The 22,185-nt window shown below is 37.6% G+C and overlaps 1 protein-coding gene across 1 annotated transcript in view; it reads left to right on the forward strand.

Annotated features, from left to right (window-relative positions):
• ULK4 (unc-51 like kinase 4) overlaps positions 1-22,185 on the forward strand; it is a 173,271-nt gene that overhangs the window by 85,678 nt on the left and 65,408 nt on the right. The window contains exons 29-30 of the mRNA XM_015822838.1: positions 1,502-1,594; positions 7,463-7,511. Coding sequence (XP_015678324.1) covers positions 1,502-1,594; positions 7,463-7,511 — 142 coding nt within the window. The remainder of the gene's footprint in view (positions 1-1,501; positions 1,595-7,462; positions 7,512-22,185) is intronic.

Consider the following 22,185-nt stretch of genomic DNA (forward strand, 5'->3'; position numbering starts at 1 on the left):
GGCTTTTTCAGCAAGCGGGACTGACCTAGGGTGAATTTTTAAATAGGGACAATTTTTAATGATTTTAAACAAGACACAGCTACAAATATTTGGTTTTTAATTGGCTTTTATAGGGAAATGTTTTGTATTGTTTTTAATATGCTGTGAGCCGCCCTGAGTCCCATGGAGGAGAAGGGCGGCATATAAGTCTTATTATAAAATAAAAAAATATAAAAAAAATAGTAACAGTGCTGCCTTTATAAGAATGTTTTTGTCATCCCACTAGAATAATTTTGCCCTGTTATAATGCAAATATCATTATGCAGATCTGTTTTTATGTAAGATATTTCTTTACCATATACAGGGTAGACAAATCTATTTCTTAGTGATGAACCAGAAGCTATTTTTTTTTCAAGTTGATTGGAACTGGGAACAATGTTTCATTATTTTTGATGCTGCAAATAATATTTCTAACTGTATTTATGTTTAGTTTATATTTTTATTTTTGCTGCATTCTTTTTGCACAATTGCTATTACATTAAAGATTAAAGAATTTTTTAATGATTTACAATATTTCGTGCATTTCTTCAGCATTCTGACACCATCCTGAGAAGCTGTTAGATATAATGTGTGTATCTGACTTAAAATAGATATAAAAATGAATCATAATAGTTCACTGGTTGGTTTAGTTTTAGTTTTAGTTTTATTAAATTTATACCCCGCCCTTCTCCTGGAGGACTCAGGGCGGCTTACAGCCAGTTTAAAAACAATAATACAATACAATACAAAATTTAAAAGTGATTAAAAATAAATATTTAACTAGGCCGCTTCTACTAAAATTTTTTGTTAAAACCAATTTAAAATACCCCTAGGCCAGTCCTGCCCGCTGAAATAACCAAGTCTTGAGGGCGCGGCGGAAGGAGGGGAGATCCGGAATCACCCGGATCTCTGGGGGCAGCTCATTCCAGAGGGTGGGTGCTCCGACAGAGAAGGCTCTCCCCCTGGGGGTCGCCAGCCGACACTGTCTGGTTGACGGCACCCTGAGGAGGCCCTCTCTGTGGGAGCGTATCGGCCGGTGGGAGGTGATCTGTGGCAGAAGGCGGTCTCGGAGGTAACCAGGTCCAATGCCATGGTGCGCTTTAAAGATGATAATCAACACCTNTTACATGGGAGCGACGAGTCGCTCCCATCACCGCCCGCGCGGCCGCATTCTGGACTAACTGGAGCCTCCGAGTGCTCCTCAAGGGAAGCCCCATGTAGAGAGCATTACAGTAGTCCAGGCGGGAGGTGACAAGGGCATGGGTGACTGTGCGCAAGGCATCCCGGTCCAGAAAAGGCCGCAACTGGTGCACCAGGCGTACTCTATCCCCTTATCAATCAAGTAAAAGTGACAGGATTTCAACCTGAGATGGAAAGATATTAGAGTTTTACACTTTGCAACAGAGTAGTATTAACAATTTTTCTCATGTAAAATTATATTTGAAAAGCTTATCTTTTTATCAGATGTTTCCTTTTGAGTTAGATTTGAACTGATTTTAATGGAACCTGACCCATTGCCAGCTTATGCACTGAAGCTGCTGATTTCGATTACAGAATACAACCCTGCTTTTATAGGGTAAGTAAACTTGTCATTTTATTAATCATAGTACAGAGAGTCACTTAGATTTAATGATCTTGATGGAATTTTTGAAAATCCATTCTTTTTTTTGAAAAAAATCACCCTCTGCTTGTCTTAGGACCAGATACTACTTGGGTTCCTCAGCCTCATAAGTAGATTTCCAGGAAATTGCTGTGTTGAGGAAAACGTACCTAAAATCTTATAAATTCAAAATCTTTAGGGCATACTTGGGATCCTGGGAATCAAATATACTTTCATTATTTATTCAATCTTAAATATGTTTACCAAAGAGAAAGCATATTGAATATGATTGGATTCCTGATTATAGCAGTGTATTTTGAACAGATAGAGGCAATTTGGAAACTGTTAAGTTAAACTTAGACTGTTAAGTTTCCAAATTTATATTTATATTACAAAATATAAAATACAAAGGAAAATAAAAATAATGGGAAAATAGAAGAAGGAAAAAAAATTGAAGGAAAGAAAAAATGTGAGGTAGAAGGGGAAAAAGAAAGAAAAGGCATTGATATTGGACTCTCTTTAGCACAGTAGCAACATTAAAACCTCAACTTTTTATTTTTACACATTAGTATATAACTAGCCATTTCTACAGCAACAAATCTATCCAATCAGCAAAACCAAAATAAAAGTTCCTTTTTTTTACAAGCACAAAATCAAGAAGCAATTTCCAAACAGAAACATAATTAGATATATTCTTCCCTTTGAATAAAGCAATCAATTTAACCATCTCTGCTTTTTCTTCCTTGCTATGGAAATATATTATATATTTCTGTTTGCACTTATTAATCTTTATAAACTATCATCATTTATATTAACAAAATTCACTATATTCTTTCAGATTCTTTAACTTTAATGGAAAAAAATTTTATATTCATTTTAAAATATTAAACTTTTCTTGAAAAACATTTCTAAACTATTAAGTTGTACTACATCTTTTTTTAAAAATCCTCTTAATATACATACTTTAAAATTCACTTTCAATAATATTTCGCAGGCTTTGAAAATTAATCAAAAATTATATATGAAAAACCCATTTTCAAACCCCCTTTATGAAAATTAAATGCAGAACTGCAATAAAGCTTTCTTTTGATTACACACATCAGATAATAAAATCTAATTAACTAATTAATTCATTAAATTAAGTCACTTCCTCCAAGTTATCTTCATAGAATAAAATTTTTCTTCTTGTTTACATTCATTTTCAAACTCTAAACTTTTCTTTAAGAATATTTGTAAAATCAGTAATACACCTTTTTTAAACTTCCTCTTAACAGATACTTTCAAATATTTTAAAAGCTTTAGGGATCACTTAAGGCTTAAGCAATATATAAAGAAAAAAAACTCATTTTACATTAAATCTTTTTTCAGATTACATATTGGATTTATAAAAATCCATACTAATTCCAATCAACTAATTAAGATTGTCACTCCTTCCAGCTTCATAGAATAAAACCTTTTTCTTCTCTGGAATGTCTGTCAAATAATTATAAACTTCTCTTTTTCTCAAGGATTTTTCAACCTTATTCATATGCATGAAGAAAAAAATCCCAAACATGTCCTCTTAAAATTTACAGGTTTTCTTGAAACTCTTCTTTCAATTGTATTGGGAGATTTATATTTAAATCAATGTAATAAAGATTGATGTCAGGTTTATATTCCAAACTTGCGGTTGAGTTCTTTACATTGTCAGCTACTTGTGTAATTGCCTCAGTGGTTTGGTAACTTTCTACACATAATTGCATCTCTGAAGTAGTTTGAGTAGTTTTTATAACATCCTTAAAAAACAGCTGATCTATAAACTTATTTAAGAATTTTTTCAAACACATCTCTGTTAACTTGATAACTTGTTCAAGTGCATGCTCCATCTTCTTAGCTCCCTCTTGTGGTCAAAGAGTAGATTTTTTGAAAGTCACTTAAGAATTGCTGGCTAATCAGAATTCATAAAAATAGGAAAGTTTTAGCCACTCGCAGCAAAGCAGGCCAAACCACAAATTAGTTAAAAATAATAAAATAAAAGCCACAACTTTCTACCTTTATATTTCTCCATCAAAGTTTTTTTTAAAAAAGATACTCTATGCTTCCTTACTTAAACTTGCTTTCAGCAATCTTTTTCTTGTTATTTAACAATAAAGAAGTCCTCAAAATGGTGCAGCTCTTCAAAAAGCAGTAATAGTCTGTGACCAAAGAAAGCGTCTTTTAGCTTAAGAAAGATAAAAATTCTTAAGAGTGATTAAGAAATGAAAGGTATAACTCAGTGATGGCGAACCTTTTAGAGACTGAGTGCCCAAACTGCAACCCAAAATCCACTTACGCATCGTCGAGTGCCGGGTGGGTGTGGCCCATTGGCTGGGCGTAGCCCATTGGCTGGGTGTGGCCCATTGGCTGGGCGTGGCTGCGGTGGTAATGGCAGACTGGGTGGGACTAAAAAGTTCAATCAATCAATTCCAACTTTGCAAGATCGTTTTTTTTCCTGCAAGAAGTTGAAATTGACTGATTGAACCTTTTTTTTTTTGCAGACGGCAGCGGAGGCCTAAAGCGAAAAGGTTTGAAGGCCTAGGACTGGGGTGACGGCGCGCGTGCCCACAGAGAGGGCTCTGAGTGCCGCCTCTGGCACCCGTGCCATAGGTTTGCCACCACTGGTATAACTCAATGTCAGTTTGAAAAATAAATTCCAAAACAGCTGCTTTTTCAATAATGAAGTGATTGCAGCCCTGGTCCCCCAGCTGAATGGCTCACCAGCTCATTCTGAAGTTACTTGCAGACCCTTGCTGTATGGAGAATCTTGTTGGGTAATTCTGGGACTCTCCCTGACCCCAGGAAAGTCATATAAACTAAAGGAAACCCAACTCTTTCTGTTAGTAAGTTGAAAAAGTGACAGTCCAAAGAAAACTCCTTCAGGGTGCCCTAGGGAGTCCTCCTTGGCATATCGTCAATTGGCCATCTTTCCCACAAGTAGAATAGCTGAAACTGTTAATATTAAATAAAAAATGTAATTTGAGATGATAGAATATTTTCCCAATTTTTGTACACAGTTTTACTGTAACACATTGAAATGTTATTGTTTTTTCATGATTCGTAATTAAATTTTCCTGAAAAATAACAATATTAGCATATTGCATCACAAATGACAGCATCTTATGGTATCTAGAAGACCTAATGTTAGGCTTAGGAAACTATGAGCCAGGATAGAGTTCAAAAGCACTACGATTTTTATTCCATGCAACCTACAGTATACACAAGTGTCTGATCTATTAATGGTCAAGACAAATTGGCACCAGATAAGAGTCAATTAACTTCCAAGGTCTCTTCTGTGGACATAGAAACACCAGACTGATGATGCATTTGTCCCTGCCCTCAAGCTCAGCCTGATCATCTCCTGAATCAGCAGGTTAATTATGACAGAAGCTTTCATGGACTCAAATCTATTTCCTTAAATAATGTGAACTAGTCTATAGGTTTATGGCAAATACCTTTTATTTCTGGGACTTTATAATTAAAAGTCTGCCTGACAAAATGGTAAGAATGTATTTGATAGATTCAGTTCCATTGCATAAATGTGGTTGAGTTCACACATTACAATATTAATATTTCACTTAATTACTGGTTTGAACTAATTGAAGCCCAACCCATAGAGATGAAAAGCCTTCTTTGGTATTCCACTTTGGGCAAGTCTACATAGGATTTTGACAGCATTATTGTATAGTAGAGCAACTGTCAAACTCTCTAAATTTGCCTAAGCAAATTTATTGCAGACTTCCCCAGGCAAAGTGGAGAACAAAATCTACATGGAACTTTAATAGTGTCTTTTTCTTTCCAGACAAAGATTTTTTAGATGACTAACTCATGGAACTTTACTATTTTAGTATGTGCAATTTTAGCATTAATTTTGGTTTGATTTTTATCGACTATATTGCCCATGTGATGGTTTGTAATTAAGTAAATTAATTATTAATTTAATATTTTTGTATTAATTTATGTACTTCCCATTAACTTGCTTCATGACAGTGATGTAAAACCATGGAATACTTTCCAAAGAAACATAGCATTTCTTATATTTTAATACAGGTAGTCTTTGACTTACAACAGGTCACTTAGTGATGGTTCAAAGTTATGATCGCCCCCCGCAAAAGTACTTAATGATCCAGTTCCGACGTTACGTATATTGTAGAACCCATGGTCATTCACCTTTACGACTGACTGCAGACTCTGCAACAGGCCCCCCCTGCCTATTTCTCCCCTATCCTTCCCCACCGGGTTCCCCCCACTCCGTCAATGATTGCTTACTTTACAAAGATCTCTAGAGCTCAGAATGTTGGGATAGGAGAGGAGGAAAGATTGTTTCATTGCTAGGCCATGTGGCAAAAAAGTGACCATCTTTTTCTGAGATATTGGAAAAACCTTTCTGTTTTGTTTTTGTTGCTAGACACTAGCCTTCTGTTCCCAGAAAAAGCAAAATGGCGAGGAAGAAAAATCTTTCTTCCCTTCCTTGCTGTTTGCTTTTGGTCCTTTGCTAATATCAAGTGGAGGGAAAACATGGAAGTAGCTAGAAATCTCTTCCTTTAGAATAAGCTTCTGCTAGATACTGGTCTCTGCAAACTAACACATGTACATCTAATGGTGGGCGGAGGGAAAACATGGAAGCAGCCAGAAAATTGACCATTAGCTGCAAACAACAAGGAAGGGAAGGAAGATTTCTCCTCTTCACTATTTGCTTTCACTGTGGAATGGAAGGCTAGTGTATAGCAACAAAGGAAAATAGAGAGGTTTTTCCAGCATCTCAGAAAAAGCCACTTTTCTGCCATGTGGCCTAGCAATGGAGCAGCCTGTCCTCCTTTCCTACCCCAACATCCTGAACTCTGGAGACCTTCGAAAGATAAGTGAGTGATCAGTGATGGGTGGGGAGATAGATGCAAAGGATGGGTGCAGAGGATGCCCAAGCAGTTGTGGGGACCCCAAGGGATGGGAAATGGAGCATGGAATATTTCAGTGGGTGAGGGGAGGCTGCAGAAAGATGATTTTGTTCCTGTACTAGGCCCCACATGGTCTTCCCAACCCTTGAGGCACTCCATTGCCACTTAAATCACCATTCATTTACCAAATGCATTGGGGAGGGGGAACCAGGACGGGGACTTGTTCACTTAACATCTTCTCGATTTACAAATGTAATTGGCAAGCTCCATTATATTTGTAACTCAAGGATTACCTGTAGATTTGATGAAACTTGTTTAACCAAAATGCAGTCATAGCCTAAGATTCTGGGACACAATTTTTTATGATCTTATGTGCAATACCTTATAATGTGACATATGTTGTATATCTATCTTATATCTTGTATATTATTTCAATGATTTATATTTGTAATACACAATGGTAATCCTTTTACTATTTGTTATCCTTTTATTATTTGCTAGTCCTAATAGCATTTCTGTCACTAAGTGGCATGTTCGTTGAGCATGACATCATGTGACTGTAGTGACTATCAGTTCTGGCCATGGTTGTTAAGTGAATCATCATGGGTGGTTAAACATGACTTCAAATGATTGCAGCATGTGACTTCCTGCCAGTTTCCCCATTGCGTTGCTTGTGGCAAGGTAGCTGTAAAAGTTGCAAATGTTGTAAACGTACATCAATTTCCAAGCACCCGAATTATGATCATGTGACCAATGAGATGCTGCAACAGCCACAACTTCAAAGACTGATCATTAAAATACTTTTTCATTGGTATCATAAATTTGAAAAGTCACTGAACAAGGGGGTCAGTAAGAACAGCTACCTACAGAAGCAAACTTGTTCTCATTGCTTGCTGCTTAATTATTTAATTATCTATTTTTGGTGTTCTCATAGGTTAGTTGAAGAAATCCACCTTGTTCCAACAATTTTTCAAGTTATCCTGGTAAGTATAAATTTTTAAGCTTGCGATTTTAAAATAATTTTAAAAGAGTACTTACTGTGTTCTGCTTTCTCCTGTGATTGGGAAGCCTTATCACAGGGGTGTCAAACTGTCGGCCCGCAGGCTGGTTGCATCATGCAGAGGCTGTGCCCACCCCAGCTCCGGCAATGCGAAAAAAGTCACAATACAACACATCATGTGACATATCAAGTTTGACACCTGTGCCTTATTGGATTAATTTCATAGTGTTATTTTCTATAGAAATTACAATTCCTTCGGGATTTGTTTTCAGCTTGATTTGAACTAATGAAACATTTCTACATATTCTTATCAGAACTTTAATTTTACTAAAATACATGCCACTTTTTTATACAGTGGTATAAAATTAAAAAAAATCATATAAAATCTCAGCCTTTGGTATATGCCTAGCTCACCAGTAAAAAAAGAACACTGAGAAATATATAGCTGCTTATGCAAATACATGTTTTGGAATCTGTGCATTTAAATATATTGTCTGCAACTCAATAAAGAAGCTGCATTTTTTCCAGGATTACTCAGTTTCTATGGGGCAACAGCATTTTCCAAGTCAAATCTAAAATTGTATAACCCCAGGAAGTAATATAATAGTGGCTCCAGTTCTCTTGAGTTTTGCAGAGATCCTCTGATAAACATCTTGAGAAAGAATTGGATACGGCAACCCTGTAAAAATCAGATTAAATTAGATGGTCTAAAATATTATTTCAAAAAATACAAATAACATACCATGAATTGTATACATTGACTGAAAATCAGAGGAATTAAAGATTTGGTTTTATGGGATTTATACAAGTATTGTAGATTTTCTATATATTTGTGTAGTCCTTGGCGGTGTTTGAGCTTGGTGGTTTGCTTGCAAACTTTTCATTACCCAACCAGGTAACATCATCAGCGTATTACCTAGTTGGGTAATGAAATTTCTGCAAGCAGACCACCAAGCTGAAACAATCACCAAGAACTCCACAGTTCAACCCTGAACTACATATATTTTCTTCTATTTCTATATGTTGGTAGTTCCATTTTGAAATGGAGTTTCTGTACCATTTCAAGAAAAAAATATATAGGAAAATGCTTTGGGACCTCTATGTAAGAACTGTTCTACCCACATTCAGGGATCAGTCCTTGGATGCATTGTGAATCTGGACACCCGAGGAAAGTAATTATCTTTGGAGACTTCTATTTCCTTTTCTTCTTTTCCTTTTCTCAAAGGAAAAGTTTATATCTCTAATTTTTGGCTAAGTAAAATGAATAGCAGTACATTCATCTTAATAATGTAGAAATGTGCAGAATTTATGAATCAGGATCTGATGTAATTGCACTCATTAATAATCTGAAAAATGATGAAGATATAGGTTCTGTTAAATTTTGTCTAACAGTTTTTGATAAAAGATAATGTTTTCAATAGTATTCATGTTATAACCTTTTTTACATTAGCAACCTTCATGGCTAATTCATTCTAGTTTATATCAGCAGCATAGCTCATGCTAAATTTACTGAATTTCTTCTGAGAAGTGAAATTAATATGTATGAGTTGTTAGACTGGGAAAGATGGATGACAGAAAAATACAATGTTAATGTCAATTTCCAGAAAGAAGTCTAAATCTTACAGATGTGCCTGTTCTTGCTTTATTAATTTTTAAACTTTAGATGGAGTAATTATCCAAGACTCCTTGTATTCATTTTTATTAACAATTTACTTGTTAATAAGGAAAACAAAGTATTAATTCAATTTCATTTAGAAATGAGTATCTTCAAATAAAATACATTAACTATTTCTCCATAGTCATAAAAAAATTATAGATTTCACCATGTATTTGTATATATGTAAATGTATGTGATTTTGGATCAATTTTTAATTTTGTCTCAGAATACATTTTTCCTGCTAGTATAATTAATGTTAATTACTGAAAAAATAAGTTTTACCAATTTAACTCTCTAAACTGAATAATAGCTTTAATAATAACTAAAATATATGTTAAAATAAGAATGTTTATGTATGTAATCAACTAAGGAGAAAAGTTCTGCATTTTTCAAACTGAGGATTTACCATACAGAAATCAGTGGTGTCTTTTTTAGATGACTGACAAGGACTAACCTCCTGGGCTTGCTTAATATAAACGTTTACTTTCCAAATGTTTTGAATTGTAGAACACCTACTTACCAGGGTTCTCCCCAAGCAGAATTGAAAATCTCAACTTTCTTGTTCAGTGGTCTGTTGTTCCCAAAATTTGTGTTCACAGACACAACTCAACTAGATTAAGTTCTTTATTGCAAACTAGGACATATTGTCATGAAATGCAAATTCTACCTACTGCAAGTCATAGTAATATGTGTTTGTGTGTGTGTGTGTGTGTGTGTGTATACAATATATACTACAGAATTCTGAGTTCTAGTTGTCTTCCTTCTTTTCCAAGCTAATAGGAATTTTTCCAGGAATTTTTCCATTCTCTTCAAAGCTGGCAGAGGGCAATTGACAGTTACAGGTAGTCCTCACTTAACAACAGTAATTAAGACCAGAAATGGTTAGCAATGTGATTGTAAAGCATGAGATCATAAGACCGCTTCACTTTGCAATGCAGTCCTAAACCACCATTGCCTCATTAAGCAAGGATTACAGGTCACTAAGCGAGGACTTCCTCAGAACTTCCTGCTGGTTTCCAACAACCAAAGTCAATGGGGCAACCAGATAGGAAACTTCTTATTGGAAGTCCTAGGCAGGTCACAAGCAAATTGGCAAGCTGTCAACTTTGAAAATGAGCATGGTTGTGGCCTTTTTCCCTATTCATTTTCGGTTAACACTTTGAAGGGGGGAGGGGGGATGGCCAGGTGCTTCACTTGTCAAAATAATCTTTAGTCCCATGGGAACCAAGATCATCGACTGCTCCCGAGACTGCTGGTTGGGCATTTGGTGCAAAGCCCACCAAGAAGATGTATTGTGGAACATAGTTGCTTGCATAGCTTTAGAGGTGGGATTTCTTAACTTTGTATTGGGAAATTGTTACGTGTGTCTTCAGACTTGGTTTCACTTTTGACGTGCCGATACTTTGTAACTAATAAACATGTTCTTTGAGGAATTTCCAAGCCTCGGAGTTCTACTTTACTTATCTCTATTGGAACCATGACATTAAACCAAGTCTCTTAAAACTTCGTTTTCTCGGAGTGCTGGGCTCCAACCACCTACCCACTCACTTTTGGGAGAGCAGTAAAGACTCGGCGAAGACTTGAGATGGAGGAGAAAATTGAAATTGCTGCTAGTCGCAACAGGACTCAGGCTGTCCAAGCGCAGGCAGGCACTCCAGCCATCAAGGAGGAGTCACTGGCAGGGACTGGACCGAAAAGCGGGGTGATCCAACCTGGGAAGCTGGTACCGCAGGAAGGAGCTACAGCCCTAGTGGACCTCTTCCAAACCAAGGCGGCCCCTCAACACAGAAGCACTCCTGTAACCGCTGGAGAGGAACTCCTATTGCTGCCATCCCAGGGTTCTTCATCTACGGATGGCAAGAAAGGAAAGGGGTCGATGGGATGGGACGATTCCAGTGAGTGGAGATTTCAGTCCTCAGTCCATAGCCCCTCACTCGAACAGCTGAAGGAGAAGTTTGGCCAATTGGAGGTGAGGGATATGATCCCTGTTGCCAAGGAGGTGGGTGACATGGGGCGAAATGCCAAGAACTACACATCTCTTCCCCCCCATTGCCGGAGCTCCAGCCCAACTGCCGGAGTCTGTACTGCTTCACCCATTCCCCCCACCAGCTGTGATACCAAGCCCGGTGTCCCAGCCATGTTTGTTGCCACAACCTCAGAATGCCAGTCCCAGAGTCCAGGCAAGAGAAGTCCAGAGAGTGGTTCGGCCACATCCCCAGGACCAACGAGCCGCCCAAGCTCAACAAGTCGCCCAAGCCCAGCAAGCCACCTAAGCTCAGCAGCAGGTGCAGGTGGCTCTGCCGAGATTCGAGCTGGCTCCCAGCAAGACCTTCTTAAACCAGGTGTGGGCTCATTGAGATCACTATGCGTATGCCTACATGGATGGGGCTATGATGGTGAATACTGTGGCAACAAATTTAGAAGGAGAAGTGGCCAACTGGGTGACCAACCTCCATGATGAAGGGGGTCCTGAATTGTACAACATTATTCATGGAGCAACTGCGGGGTCACTTTGAAGATGAATCCCGAGTCTTACTGGTCAAGAAAGAAATCCACTGCCTGAAGCAAAGAAGTTGCCCCACAAAGGAGTATGTCTGTGAATTCAGAAGATTTGCTGGCAGGGGCAGTGGCCTGAGCAATCACTGATCAACTACTTGGATCACGATTTGCTCCAAGCACCCCTGAAAGTCAAGCACCACCGGACCCCAGCCGCCACGCATCCAAGAAAAACGCCCCTATGGTCGACATCCCCAAGCCTCAGCAGGCACCAATGTCTCCCAAGCACCAGCCAGGGCTCCAATCAAGTGCTACTGGTGCGGTCAGATGGGTCACCATGCTGTGGAGTGCCCAGCTCCTCACCCTCAACCCAGGAGTGCGCCAGTTGCAGCTGCGAAACCGCAAAGAATTCCCAGATTGGAAAGAGAGAAGAACAACTGGGTGTCAAAGCCTTACCTCCCACTGAGCTCAAAGCCAAATCCCAATCCGAGCCACAGCAAATGCCGGCACCATACAACAGTGACTAGGAAGATGAGGACCCCATGGTGAGTCAGCCCATTCCCTCTTTTGCCATTCCCGCCAGGCTGATAGTGCCCCAAACCCGGGCTCACATGAGATTGAAGGTCCTAATAGACTCGGACTGCACTTGGTGCTTAAATAACTTACCCACTGTGCTAAAACTGTATTGCCCATGCCCATGAGATTTGAGCAGGCCGACAGGTCCCTCATTGGAGGTGCACCTGCCACGCACCTAACCGAACCTGTGTGTTTTGAAATGGGCATTGGGAAATCATCTGTTTTGTGGTGGTTCTAAAGATGTCCAAAGCAGTAATTTTAGGGCTAACATGGTTGGATAAATGGCGTCTTAACATCTGGTGGGAGGAGAGAATGCAGAAATTAAGACTGGGGACTGGACCCCTCCCACCTGACACTGACAATAAAACAAAGACACTAGCCATCTGCGCGATGCCAGGGGAGCCCTGGAAAACCCTAAAGACTTAGCTGAAAAGCTGCCGGGGATTCAACATGTCCTCACTGATTTGGCAAAAACATTTAGTGAGAAGGAATGTGACATCCTCCCCCCTCACCAGGCTATGGACTGTGCTATTGAAATTCTGCCTGGTGCCAAGCTCTCTAAACCAAGGATGTATTCTATGATATTCAAAGAGACAAAAGAACTGAGATTTACTTGAGCGACTTGTGATCATCCATGCCAGCTTCCCCACTGATATAACTTGTGGGAAGCCAGCAGTGAAAGACACAAATGGTGATCACATGACTGTAGGATGCTACAACTATTGTAACTGTGAATTGGGTGTTAAGTCCCAAATCTCAATCATAGGACTATAGGGTCACCGCAATGGCTAGAAATTTAAGTACAACTTGTTCAGTGCCATTGCAATTTCAAAATGGTCACTAAACAAATTGTCATTAATAAAGAACTACCTCTATTAATACAATGACTCTCTTGAACCTAGGAAATGTCAGTTTCATCTTTAACATCACAGCTCTTAAATTATTACTTGTAAAAATAATAAATGTTGGATATAAATAGACAGACAGACAGATAGTCCAAAATATCTGTACAGTGTTGTTTACCCTTTAAATAAAGACTTGAATAAGTGATTTTGTTTCACACAAAAAATTAAGTTATGGAAATTCTAGCAGATTTTTAGCAAACATTGAACCATATTATAATTTAATTTAGGTAATGTATTTGCATTTAAGAATATCTGGAAGGTACAGCTGAGAAAGAATAATAGCTGATACCTTTGGCTTGGAAATGTACACTAGGTCAATGTTTTCATCCACAATCCAGTCATGGATGATAGAGATTTTATTATTCCCCTTTCTTGCAGAGTTAGCCATATATTTAAACTGGATTTGGCATTTTAATCTAGCTATCGAGTGCTTCCCAAGGACTTGGGATAGGCAGATGTTCTTTGATGGTATTAAAGATATTATTGTAGGATGTAAGATATTCCAACTAAAGTTGTCTTTTGCAGTTGACTGGTGTGAATTTGACAATGCTGATAGTGTTCAAGTGTAATTCCAGGATTACCTCCAAGGCATCTATTTACTATTGTTGCTACTTTTGCTTTCTTTTGTCACAGTCTTTCTACTTCTGTTGCATGTCTTTGTATTTTGTGATTTTTCTCTTGTTCTTTCTCTTCTTTTGCTGTCCCCAAGTACTGATACATGTTATCCAAATTTCTTTGTCTGTCTTATGAACAGTAGTTAAGACTAAGGTGTTACATGGCAGATGCCTGTCTGTTTAAATTCTAAAAGTCTCAAAGTACTTTAGCTTCTTCGTTTTCTGTTATTTGTTCTGCTTTGTGGTCCCATCAGTACTTCTTGCAAGGAAATGATTTTTCTTGAAGATCTTTCAATGCACTATTATTGCTACTTTGTAGTCAATCTGTGCAATTTTCTTACAGCAGCTAATTATTATTATGGTATGTCACAAAGACAGCCAAATGTTTACCCTGGATTTGGCATTTTTATCTGCCTTTCAAGTCCTTTCTGATGACCTGAGATAAGTAGATGTTGTTGTTTGATGGTATTAAAAGTATTGTTGCAGGATGTAAGCTGTTCCAAACAAAGCTGCTTTTTGCAATTACCTGATGTGATTTTGTTCAAGTATTGCTCTAGGATTACCCCCAAGGCACCTACTACCATTGATACTCTTTGCTTTCTTTTCCTGCAGTCGTTCTGCTTCTATTTTTAAGTCTTTATATCTTACGATTTTTTTTCCAGTTCTTTCTCTTCTATTCTACTGTCTCCAGGTACTGGTATGTCCACTAATCAGACTTTTATGTCTTTCTTATCAATAGTTGTTAAGTCTGGCCTGTAATGTCACAGATGCTTGTCTGCTTGAATTCTAAAGTCTCATTTTAGTTTCATCATTTTCTGTTATCTGTGTATCATATGGTCCCACCAGTCCTTGCTTACAGGCAAATGATATTTCTTCTATATCTTCTAATGCATCATTGTTACTACTTTGTCATGCCATTATTTGTATCAGTTTGTATGATCTTACAGCAGCTAACTAGGTGGTCCGTTGTTTCTTCAGCTTCTGTGGAAAGGCAGCATTTGCTATCTGTTGTCTTCTCAATTCTGGCTTTGTATGCCTTGGTTCTTAAGGCTTGTTCTTGTTCAGCCAGAATTAGCTCCTCTTTCTTAAAGTTTCTTGCTCTTAGCCATTGCCTTAGCCTACTCTTAACTTTGCCTTTTTTAATATATACTAGCCATACTAGTATACTTTTGCTGGAATTTTTCTTAACAGGTAGGTTTTAATGTTAACCAATCTCCTTTTAATATATTATTAAACTGCTTGATAATAAGTGGATGTAGATCATTCCCTGCTTTAATAAAAAAAAAACCTTGTGCATCTTCACTTGGCGCTGACCACTTTTTTTTTTATCTTTTTCCCCTTCACAATTTCTGATGTTATTACAAGCCCTTTCATTTCAATTTCTCATCCATCTCCTTTAGGTAAGCTGCATTTTTATATTTTTATGGATTGTCCCATAGCTGCAACCAGAATGGCACTGTTTATTTTTTGTCAGATGTTGGCTGGTTCACTGCACTGTCTCCATGGTAGAAGCATTTGTGATTTTACTGAAATGGGAGATTATGCCTATAGAGTGCAATTAGAAAAACTATCTGGTGATCTTCTTCACTATAGCTGTTATTTGCTGCTTTATTATTTCAAGAGCTTCCTTAATCTTCCTTGTTTCTAAGTAATATTTCTTTATCAGCTATTCTTTGGTCTTCTTGTTCTTCAGCTTCTTTTCTTTCATTTGTTCCAACTTGCTTACATCTAATTTTAGCTAGCTGATTTTATTTTTCATCTTGATCTACCATTTTGGTGGTGCAGTGTTTGATCTTTTTTCTTCTTTGTTCATTTTGCATTTCAGGAATTCAGTTATAACTGCAGCTGTGCTGTACATTAATTGTATTGTTATTATGGTTTGTCTCACAATCAGCCAGATGTTCAGATTGGGTTTGCATTTTAGTCCACCTATTGAGTCATTATTATTATGGTGCCATTTTGCAGTAATACTTACTGTATAGGCCAGAGGATAATGTAGTATAGCAATTGCAATGAAGGAATAACCATACTTCTGTCTGTCCATAATTATCATAATTTTCCTGTAGCATTATTGCCCGATTCATTCAGACATAAAATAAGAAGTTGGACAAATAATACAGTATTTGCCCTCATTCCATCCTTAAAGTGACTTCCCATAGAAATCCAAATCCAGAAAAAATAGAATCCAGTCCAGCTTAATATCTATGAACAGTAAGCTGTTCAAGGGGTGCTGCTGTCTTTGAAAACTTAAAAGAAGGCTTTTTACCCACCCATCATATTCTATTCCCATATACTGCTTTAATGTAGAAATGGTTGTGTCAGAGTTGGCAGTAGGACACATGCTTTATAAACCATGGACAACTCCCAGTCTTTGCCTTTATGTTCCTATCTCAAGAAAAGCCGTTTCTAAACAGCACAATATTATTTAGGAAAAGGGTCACTTGGCAATTGAAACCTGATGGTTCTGGATTTCTGGTTTTGCACTCATAGTGCATGGCCGTGCGAGAACGGACCTCCGCTCCCCATGGCTAGTTTCATCCTGCCAGGGGGACCCTAGATAGGTCCGAAGTCGCCCTGAAGTGGTGACTCTGAAGGAGTGGTGCTCCATTGATTACGAAGCAACGGCAATCACTTCGTTTGATCTGGGGGAAGCCCTCCGAACCCGTCAGGAGAAAGGCTAGCCGCATGCCAGCGTCTAGCCCAAGCTACATGCAGCCGAAGTCCAAGAGCACTAACCAGAACAACGGTGAACAGCGTGCTTGGAATTGGTGAGACTATTTTATCTTCTCTCCCTTATTTTGCAACTAAGTCCCTGGGAAAGATCCCTAAAGCAAAAAACCTCTGAAAATGAGAGGAGGGGACTACATTCCCATTCCCCCATAGACGGAAGTGGCGAATTAACCTTTAAGGAGGAAAGAAACATATTGAAATTAAATTTAAAATACTACAACATGATCAAACTTCAAAACTAAAACAAACTGCTAAGATTATATTCTAAAGAATTTTGATGAAATTATATATAAAAAAGAAAAATAATAAAAACTTCTTGTCTGAAAGAGCTGGTAAACAAATATTTGCTGACATCTAGTGGACATTTAGAATATAGCACATCAAAGACAATGCCCAGAAACAAAGAAAAATCTGTTCCCATGAACTCTAATAACCTTTGAGGATAGTTGGCAGGGAACAACGAAGAGATTGTATACTGGGCCAGCTATAAGATTGGAAACTGAAGGAAAAGAAATACTTTGATTGTGGTCTAAATTTATGAACTGTTTAAAAACTTTGATCTATGACTAATTTTTGAGAGGGAAAGTTACAGGCAGGATTTAAAGTGGCTAAATATACTGAATTGCAATTCTGACTGGTTGACAATTGACTCGTGAAAAAAAGAACTGTTATAAAACATCAATTTTACTGAAACCTTGACAATTGAAAATTATACTGGATTATAAAAATTATATATAAAGAGAAGAAATATACAAAATAGGACTGTTTGGATTTTGAGTTTTGGCCAGCTTGACAAGGGTAATTACAGAGACTGTGGCACGTATGACGGATTACTCGAAAGGGGGAAATAACAGGGATATGACATATTCATCAAAAAAAATGATAGAAAACCACACAATATCTACTCTTGAAGGATTCAGCTGGAAAGATCAAAGACTTCTAGAAGCAACATTTCAAGTCAAGACAAATACTTTCCAAGAAAAATTTCTGCAGTGCTACGACAGATACAAATCACAATAGCTCTAAACCAAGAGGAAATTAAACATAATTTTGATAACATAAATGAATACACTTCTAATTTAAATTTACAATAAAAAATGCTATATATTGACACTATTTTGTTGGTATAAATATATAAGAAAATGTTTTTGTTTAATCATTTATATATGGAAAATATCATATATCAAAAATTATATTTGTTTAATGCTGAAGAAGGAGAATACTATTGGGAGAAGAGAGGATCAAGGAAATATATTATCAATTGATATACTAATTATGGAAATATAAAAATTAATTATTATTGACTGTTAATTAACTATTATTGATTGTATATATTTTTTAAAAAATTCAAGAACCAAGACAACACGCTGTACACCAGGCACTAAGGTTGTTATTGTAAAAAATCAATAAAACTCTCACAAAAAAAGAAAAGAAACCTGATGGTTCTTATAGAATTGAATCAACATCTCACAAAAATAGTGTAACATAAGCTAAATCAAAGGCAATATATAATCTTGTTGGATGGGAGCAGGGGAAGCAAATGGATTCAAAAGCTCCAGTTTCTGGGTATAACTTCAGCGTAACTCATCAGCAATGATGTCTTACCTTGAAAACCCATTATTTTTGCACACTTTTGATACTGCTCATATTTTTTCCAGTCTTCATATCCCAAATCTCCAGTTACACTGATAGACAACTATTGCAAGAACTTCATTTTCTGTGTCACATTCTACAAGCAAAGTACCTATAAGGCATGTAATACTTTGCATAATGACATGGGCAACCTGATAGCATTTTGGAAATTGATGATTTCAGTATGTGTCTCAACATATTATATGGCTTTACAATTATTGAAGAAGCAAGACTACTAGTTTTTCAGTTCGTTTGCAACTGTGACCATCACCAACCTTTTTAACATTTCCCCTGAAATGTTACTTTGTTACTCTCTACCCTTTGTCACTACAAATCCACCTTGTCTTCCATAGATTTTTGTTAATTCATCCTCAGTCCCATGTTGTCAGTTCTCACTTTTTTCCATTCCCTTCTCAACATTTATCATACAGGAATAGATGAATCATATTCTGGACTCTCAGAAGATTTGAAAAAAAGCTGGAAAGGGAATGGACTATAGGAACATATGTGGAAGTATGCAGAGCAGGTCCATGCCCCCAAACTAATAATATTATTACTATTAATGATACTTGAATTTTTCTTTTTTAATAATTTATGAGGAAATTAAAAGCAAACTTGCAGGGAGAAATTTTAAGCCACAGCAATTATTAAAAATGCTCTTGACCAATATTTATCTTTTCCCCTTTTATACTTATACTTCAGTAGCAGCACACCATACTTAGTATATTGCATTGATTATCTTTTAAATATTTTCTGACTTTTTTCTGAAAACATTTAAGTTTTCTGGCTGGTATGCTATTTGTGGCCTAATATCTGTAAGAAATTTCATTTGACATCTTGGTGTCCAAGATAAAAGAGTTTCAGATAAATTCATAAGGAATCACTAGTGCTAATTATATGTATTTCCCCTGATTCCTAGTAAATCATATCATATTATTCCATTATATATGATCTACACCTTAACAAAGCAAGGACATTTATAGGTTCACTGCATGCACATTTAAGGAATGTATCTTTAAACTTCAGGCAAGGAACCAGGAGGAGGATTTTTTTCCTTGATGCTTTTGTTTCCTAAGATATCATGAAATCAGAATAGTATGGATAATAGGTAGAGCTGAAAATATGAATCTATAAAAATTTAGGGTTTTGTAAAATAAAAATAGGAAGCTTTCCTATACTGAGTCAAGTTGAATATTAGTCTAAATTAGTATTATTTATGTTAATTGAAACCATTTGCAGAGGCTGCCTTAACCGGCAGCCAATACATTTTTTTTTCTTCCTTAAGTGCCGGCTGTGCTCCTTAACTTTCCTTTCTAGCCAGTAGCTAATTCTTAAAGGGGAATGTGCCTTTTTAAGCTAGTTCACTCAGCAGCTTGTCTTTTCTGTCTCTGGAGGCTTTTCCTTGTTTGATGAATATATGGAAGAGAGAAAATATGGGGGGGTCAAATTCTTCCTTCAGAAGGAGGTGGACATGAGAAAGAGGGAGGCAGGGAGGGAGGGAAGTCTCGCCTTAGCACTTGGCCACCAGCAGCCATGCCATTGACTTTGCTTGTCAAAAGATTGCAAAAGGGGATCACATGACCCTGGGACACTGACCATCATAAATATGAATCAGTTGTCAAGCATCCAAATATAAATCACATGACCCTGGGCATGCTACAATGGTCATAAGTGTGAAAAATAGTCATAAGTCATTTCAGTGCAATTGCAACTTTAAACAGGTTTTTGTTTGGGTCATCAAGTTTTTGACACCTTGCTAGGTGGTACTTGAATATTGCCATATCCTAAACGTGGTACAATTGGTGAAAAGGTTGAAAAGCCCTGTTCTAGGACATTCATAGAGTTGTACCAAAGCACTATTGTCTTGTCTTGGGTGTGTGCTTAGGATTGTTGTCATGTTGGAAAGTGAACCTTCGACCCAATCTGAGATCCTGAGTGCTGTGGAACAGGTTTTCATTGAGGATATCTCCGTACTTTGCTCCATTCAGCTTTCCCTCCACTCTGGCCAGTCTCCCAGTGCCTGCTGCTGAAACACCCCCCCCCCCCACAGCACGATGCTGCCACCATCAGGCTTCATTGTTGGGATGATATTGGGCAGGTGATGAAAGAAGCCTGATTTCCTCCAGACATAACATTTAGAATTGAGGTCAAACAGTTCAATCTAGGTTTCATCAGACCAAAGAATCTTGTTTCTTCCAGTCTGAGAGTCCTTCAGGTGCTTTTTTGCAAACTGCAAGTGGGCTTTCATGTGTTTTACACTGAGCAGAGGCTTCTGTCACTCTGCCATAAAGCCCAGATCGGTGGAGGGCTGCAGTAATGGGTGTCCTTTTGGAACTCTGTCCTGTCTCCACACAGGATCTCTGGAGCTCAGTCACAGTGACCATCAAGGTCTTGGTCATCTCCCTTACTAAGACCATTCTGCCATGATTGCTCAATTTGACTGGGTGACCAGCTCTTGGAAGAGTCCTGGTTGTGCCAAACTTCTTCCATTTGAGAATTATGGAGGCCACTGTGCTCTTAGAACCTTCAGTGCAGCAGACATTTTACTGTAGCCTTCCCCAGATTTGTGCCTTGCAATAATACTGTGTCTGAGCTCTGCAAGCAGTTCCTTTGACCTCATAGCTTTTGCTCTGCTACAGTATGCATTGTCAACTGTGTGCCTTTCCAAATCATATCCAATCAATTTAATTTACCACAGATAGACTCCAGTCAATGTGTAGAAACAGGTCAGTAACAAACAAGAGAAATGGGAGGCATCTGAGTTAAATTTCAGCTGCTTGGTTGGGTGACCTGTAGTATACACCTTTAGCACTGTCATTCTTTTTTCCTTTTATATTGACTCATATGGATTTAAAGAGCTTTTCATCCTTGGTTTTGTGGATTTGTGTAAGATGTAGTGATCTTTTATATATAATGCAACTCCACCTCCTCTTCTGTTAGATCTGGTTTTTTTGAACAATTTGTATACTTCTATCAGTACATTCCAGTCATGAGTTTCATCCCACCATGTTTCAGTAATGGCAACTATATAATATTGATCTTCATGTACAGGTATTTCAAGTTCACCCTGTTTATTCCCTAAACTTTGAGCATTCGTGTACAGGTATTTGTGTCTTATGGGTATGTTTCTTATATCTCCTACTTTGTATCTGGATTTTTCATTCTTTCCATCATCTTCTACTTCACTTTCCTTTTTTTTCTTCTTTCTCTACTTCCTACCTCCTTATATGATTGGTTATTTAGTGATTTTTGCTTGGAATCAGGTTCTAAAGTTCAACTTTAGTTTAAAGCCCTCCTGATAAAATGAGCCAGTTATTTTCTGAATATATTCTTTACAGTTCTTGTGAAGTTCACTCCATCCCTTGCCAGTAGTTCTTCATATAGGCAATGCAGACCATGGTCTAGGAAACCGAAGTTCTCTTGTCTTGATGACACCAATTTTTAAGCCAGTGGTTTGTTTCTAAAATCCTTTGCTTTCTCATTGGATTTTGGCCTTTTGTTGGAAATATAGATGAAAGCACCACTTGAGCTCCTAATTCTTTAACTTTCTTCCCTAGCTGTTTGTAATCTTTTGTTTGTTATTGTTTTTAGATTCATTGTGTCATTGGTCCCCATGTGTAGGAGAAGAAAGGGGTAGTAATCTGCGGGGTTGCTTATTTTAGTAAGTTTCTCAGTTACGTCTTTGATTTTTGTTCCAGGGAGACAACATTGTTGTTGCTGTTAATTACAAAGTCATGTTCGACCCATCGCGACCCCATGGACAACGTTCCTCCATGTCTTCCTGTCCTCTACCATCTTCTGGAGTCCATTTAAGTTCACACCTACTGCTTCAGTGACTCCATCCAGCCACCTTATTCTCTGTCGTCCCTTTTTTCTATTGCCCTCAATCTTTCCCAGCATTAGGCTCTTCTCCAGTGAGTCCTTCCTTCTCATTATGTGGCCAAAGTATTTGAGTTTCAACTTCAGGATCTAGCCTTCTAAAGAGCAGTCGGGGTTGATCTCTTCTAGGACTGACCGGTTTGAACGCCTTGCAGTCCAAGGGACTCT

The sequence above is a fragment of the Protobothrops mucrosquamatus genome, unplaced genomic scaffold (genome assembly GCF_001527695.2).
Source record: "Protobothrops mucrosquamatus isolate PMUCROS unplaced genomic scaffold, P.Mucros_1.0 scaffold_177, whole genome shotgun sequence".
NCBI classification, from domain to species: domain Eukaryota; kingdom Metazoa; phylum Chordata; class Lepidosauria; order Squamata; family Viperidae; genus Protobothrops; species Protobothrops mucrosquamatus.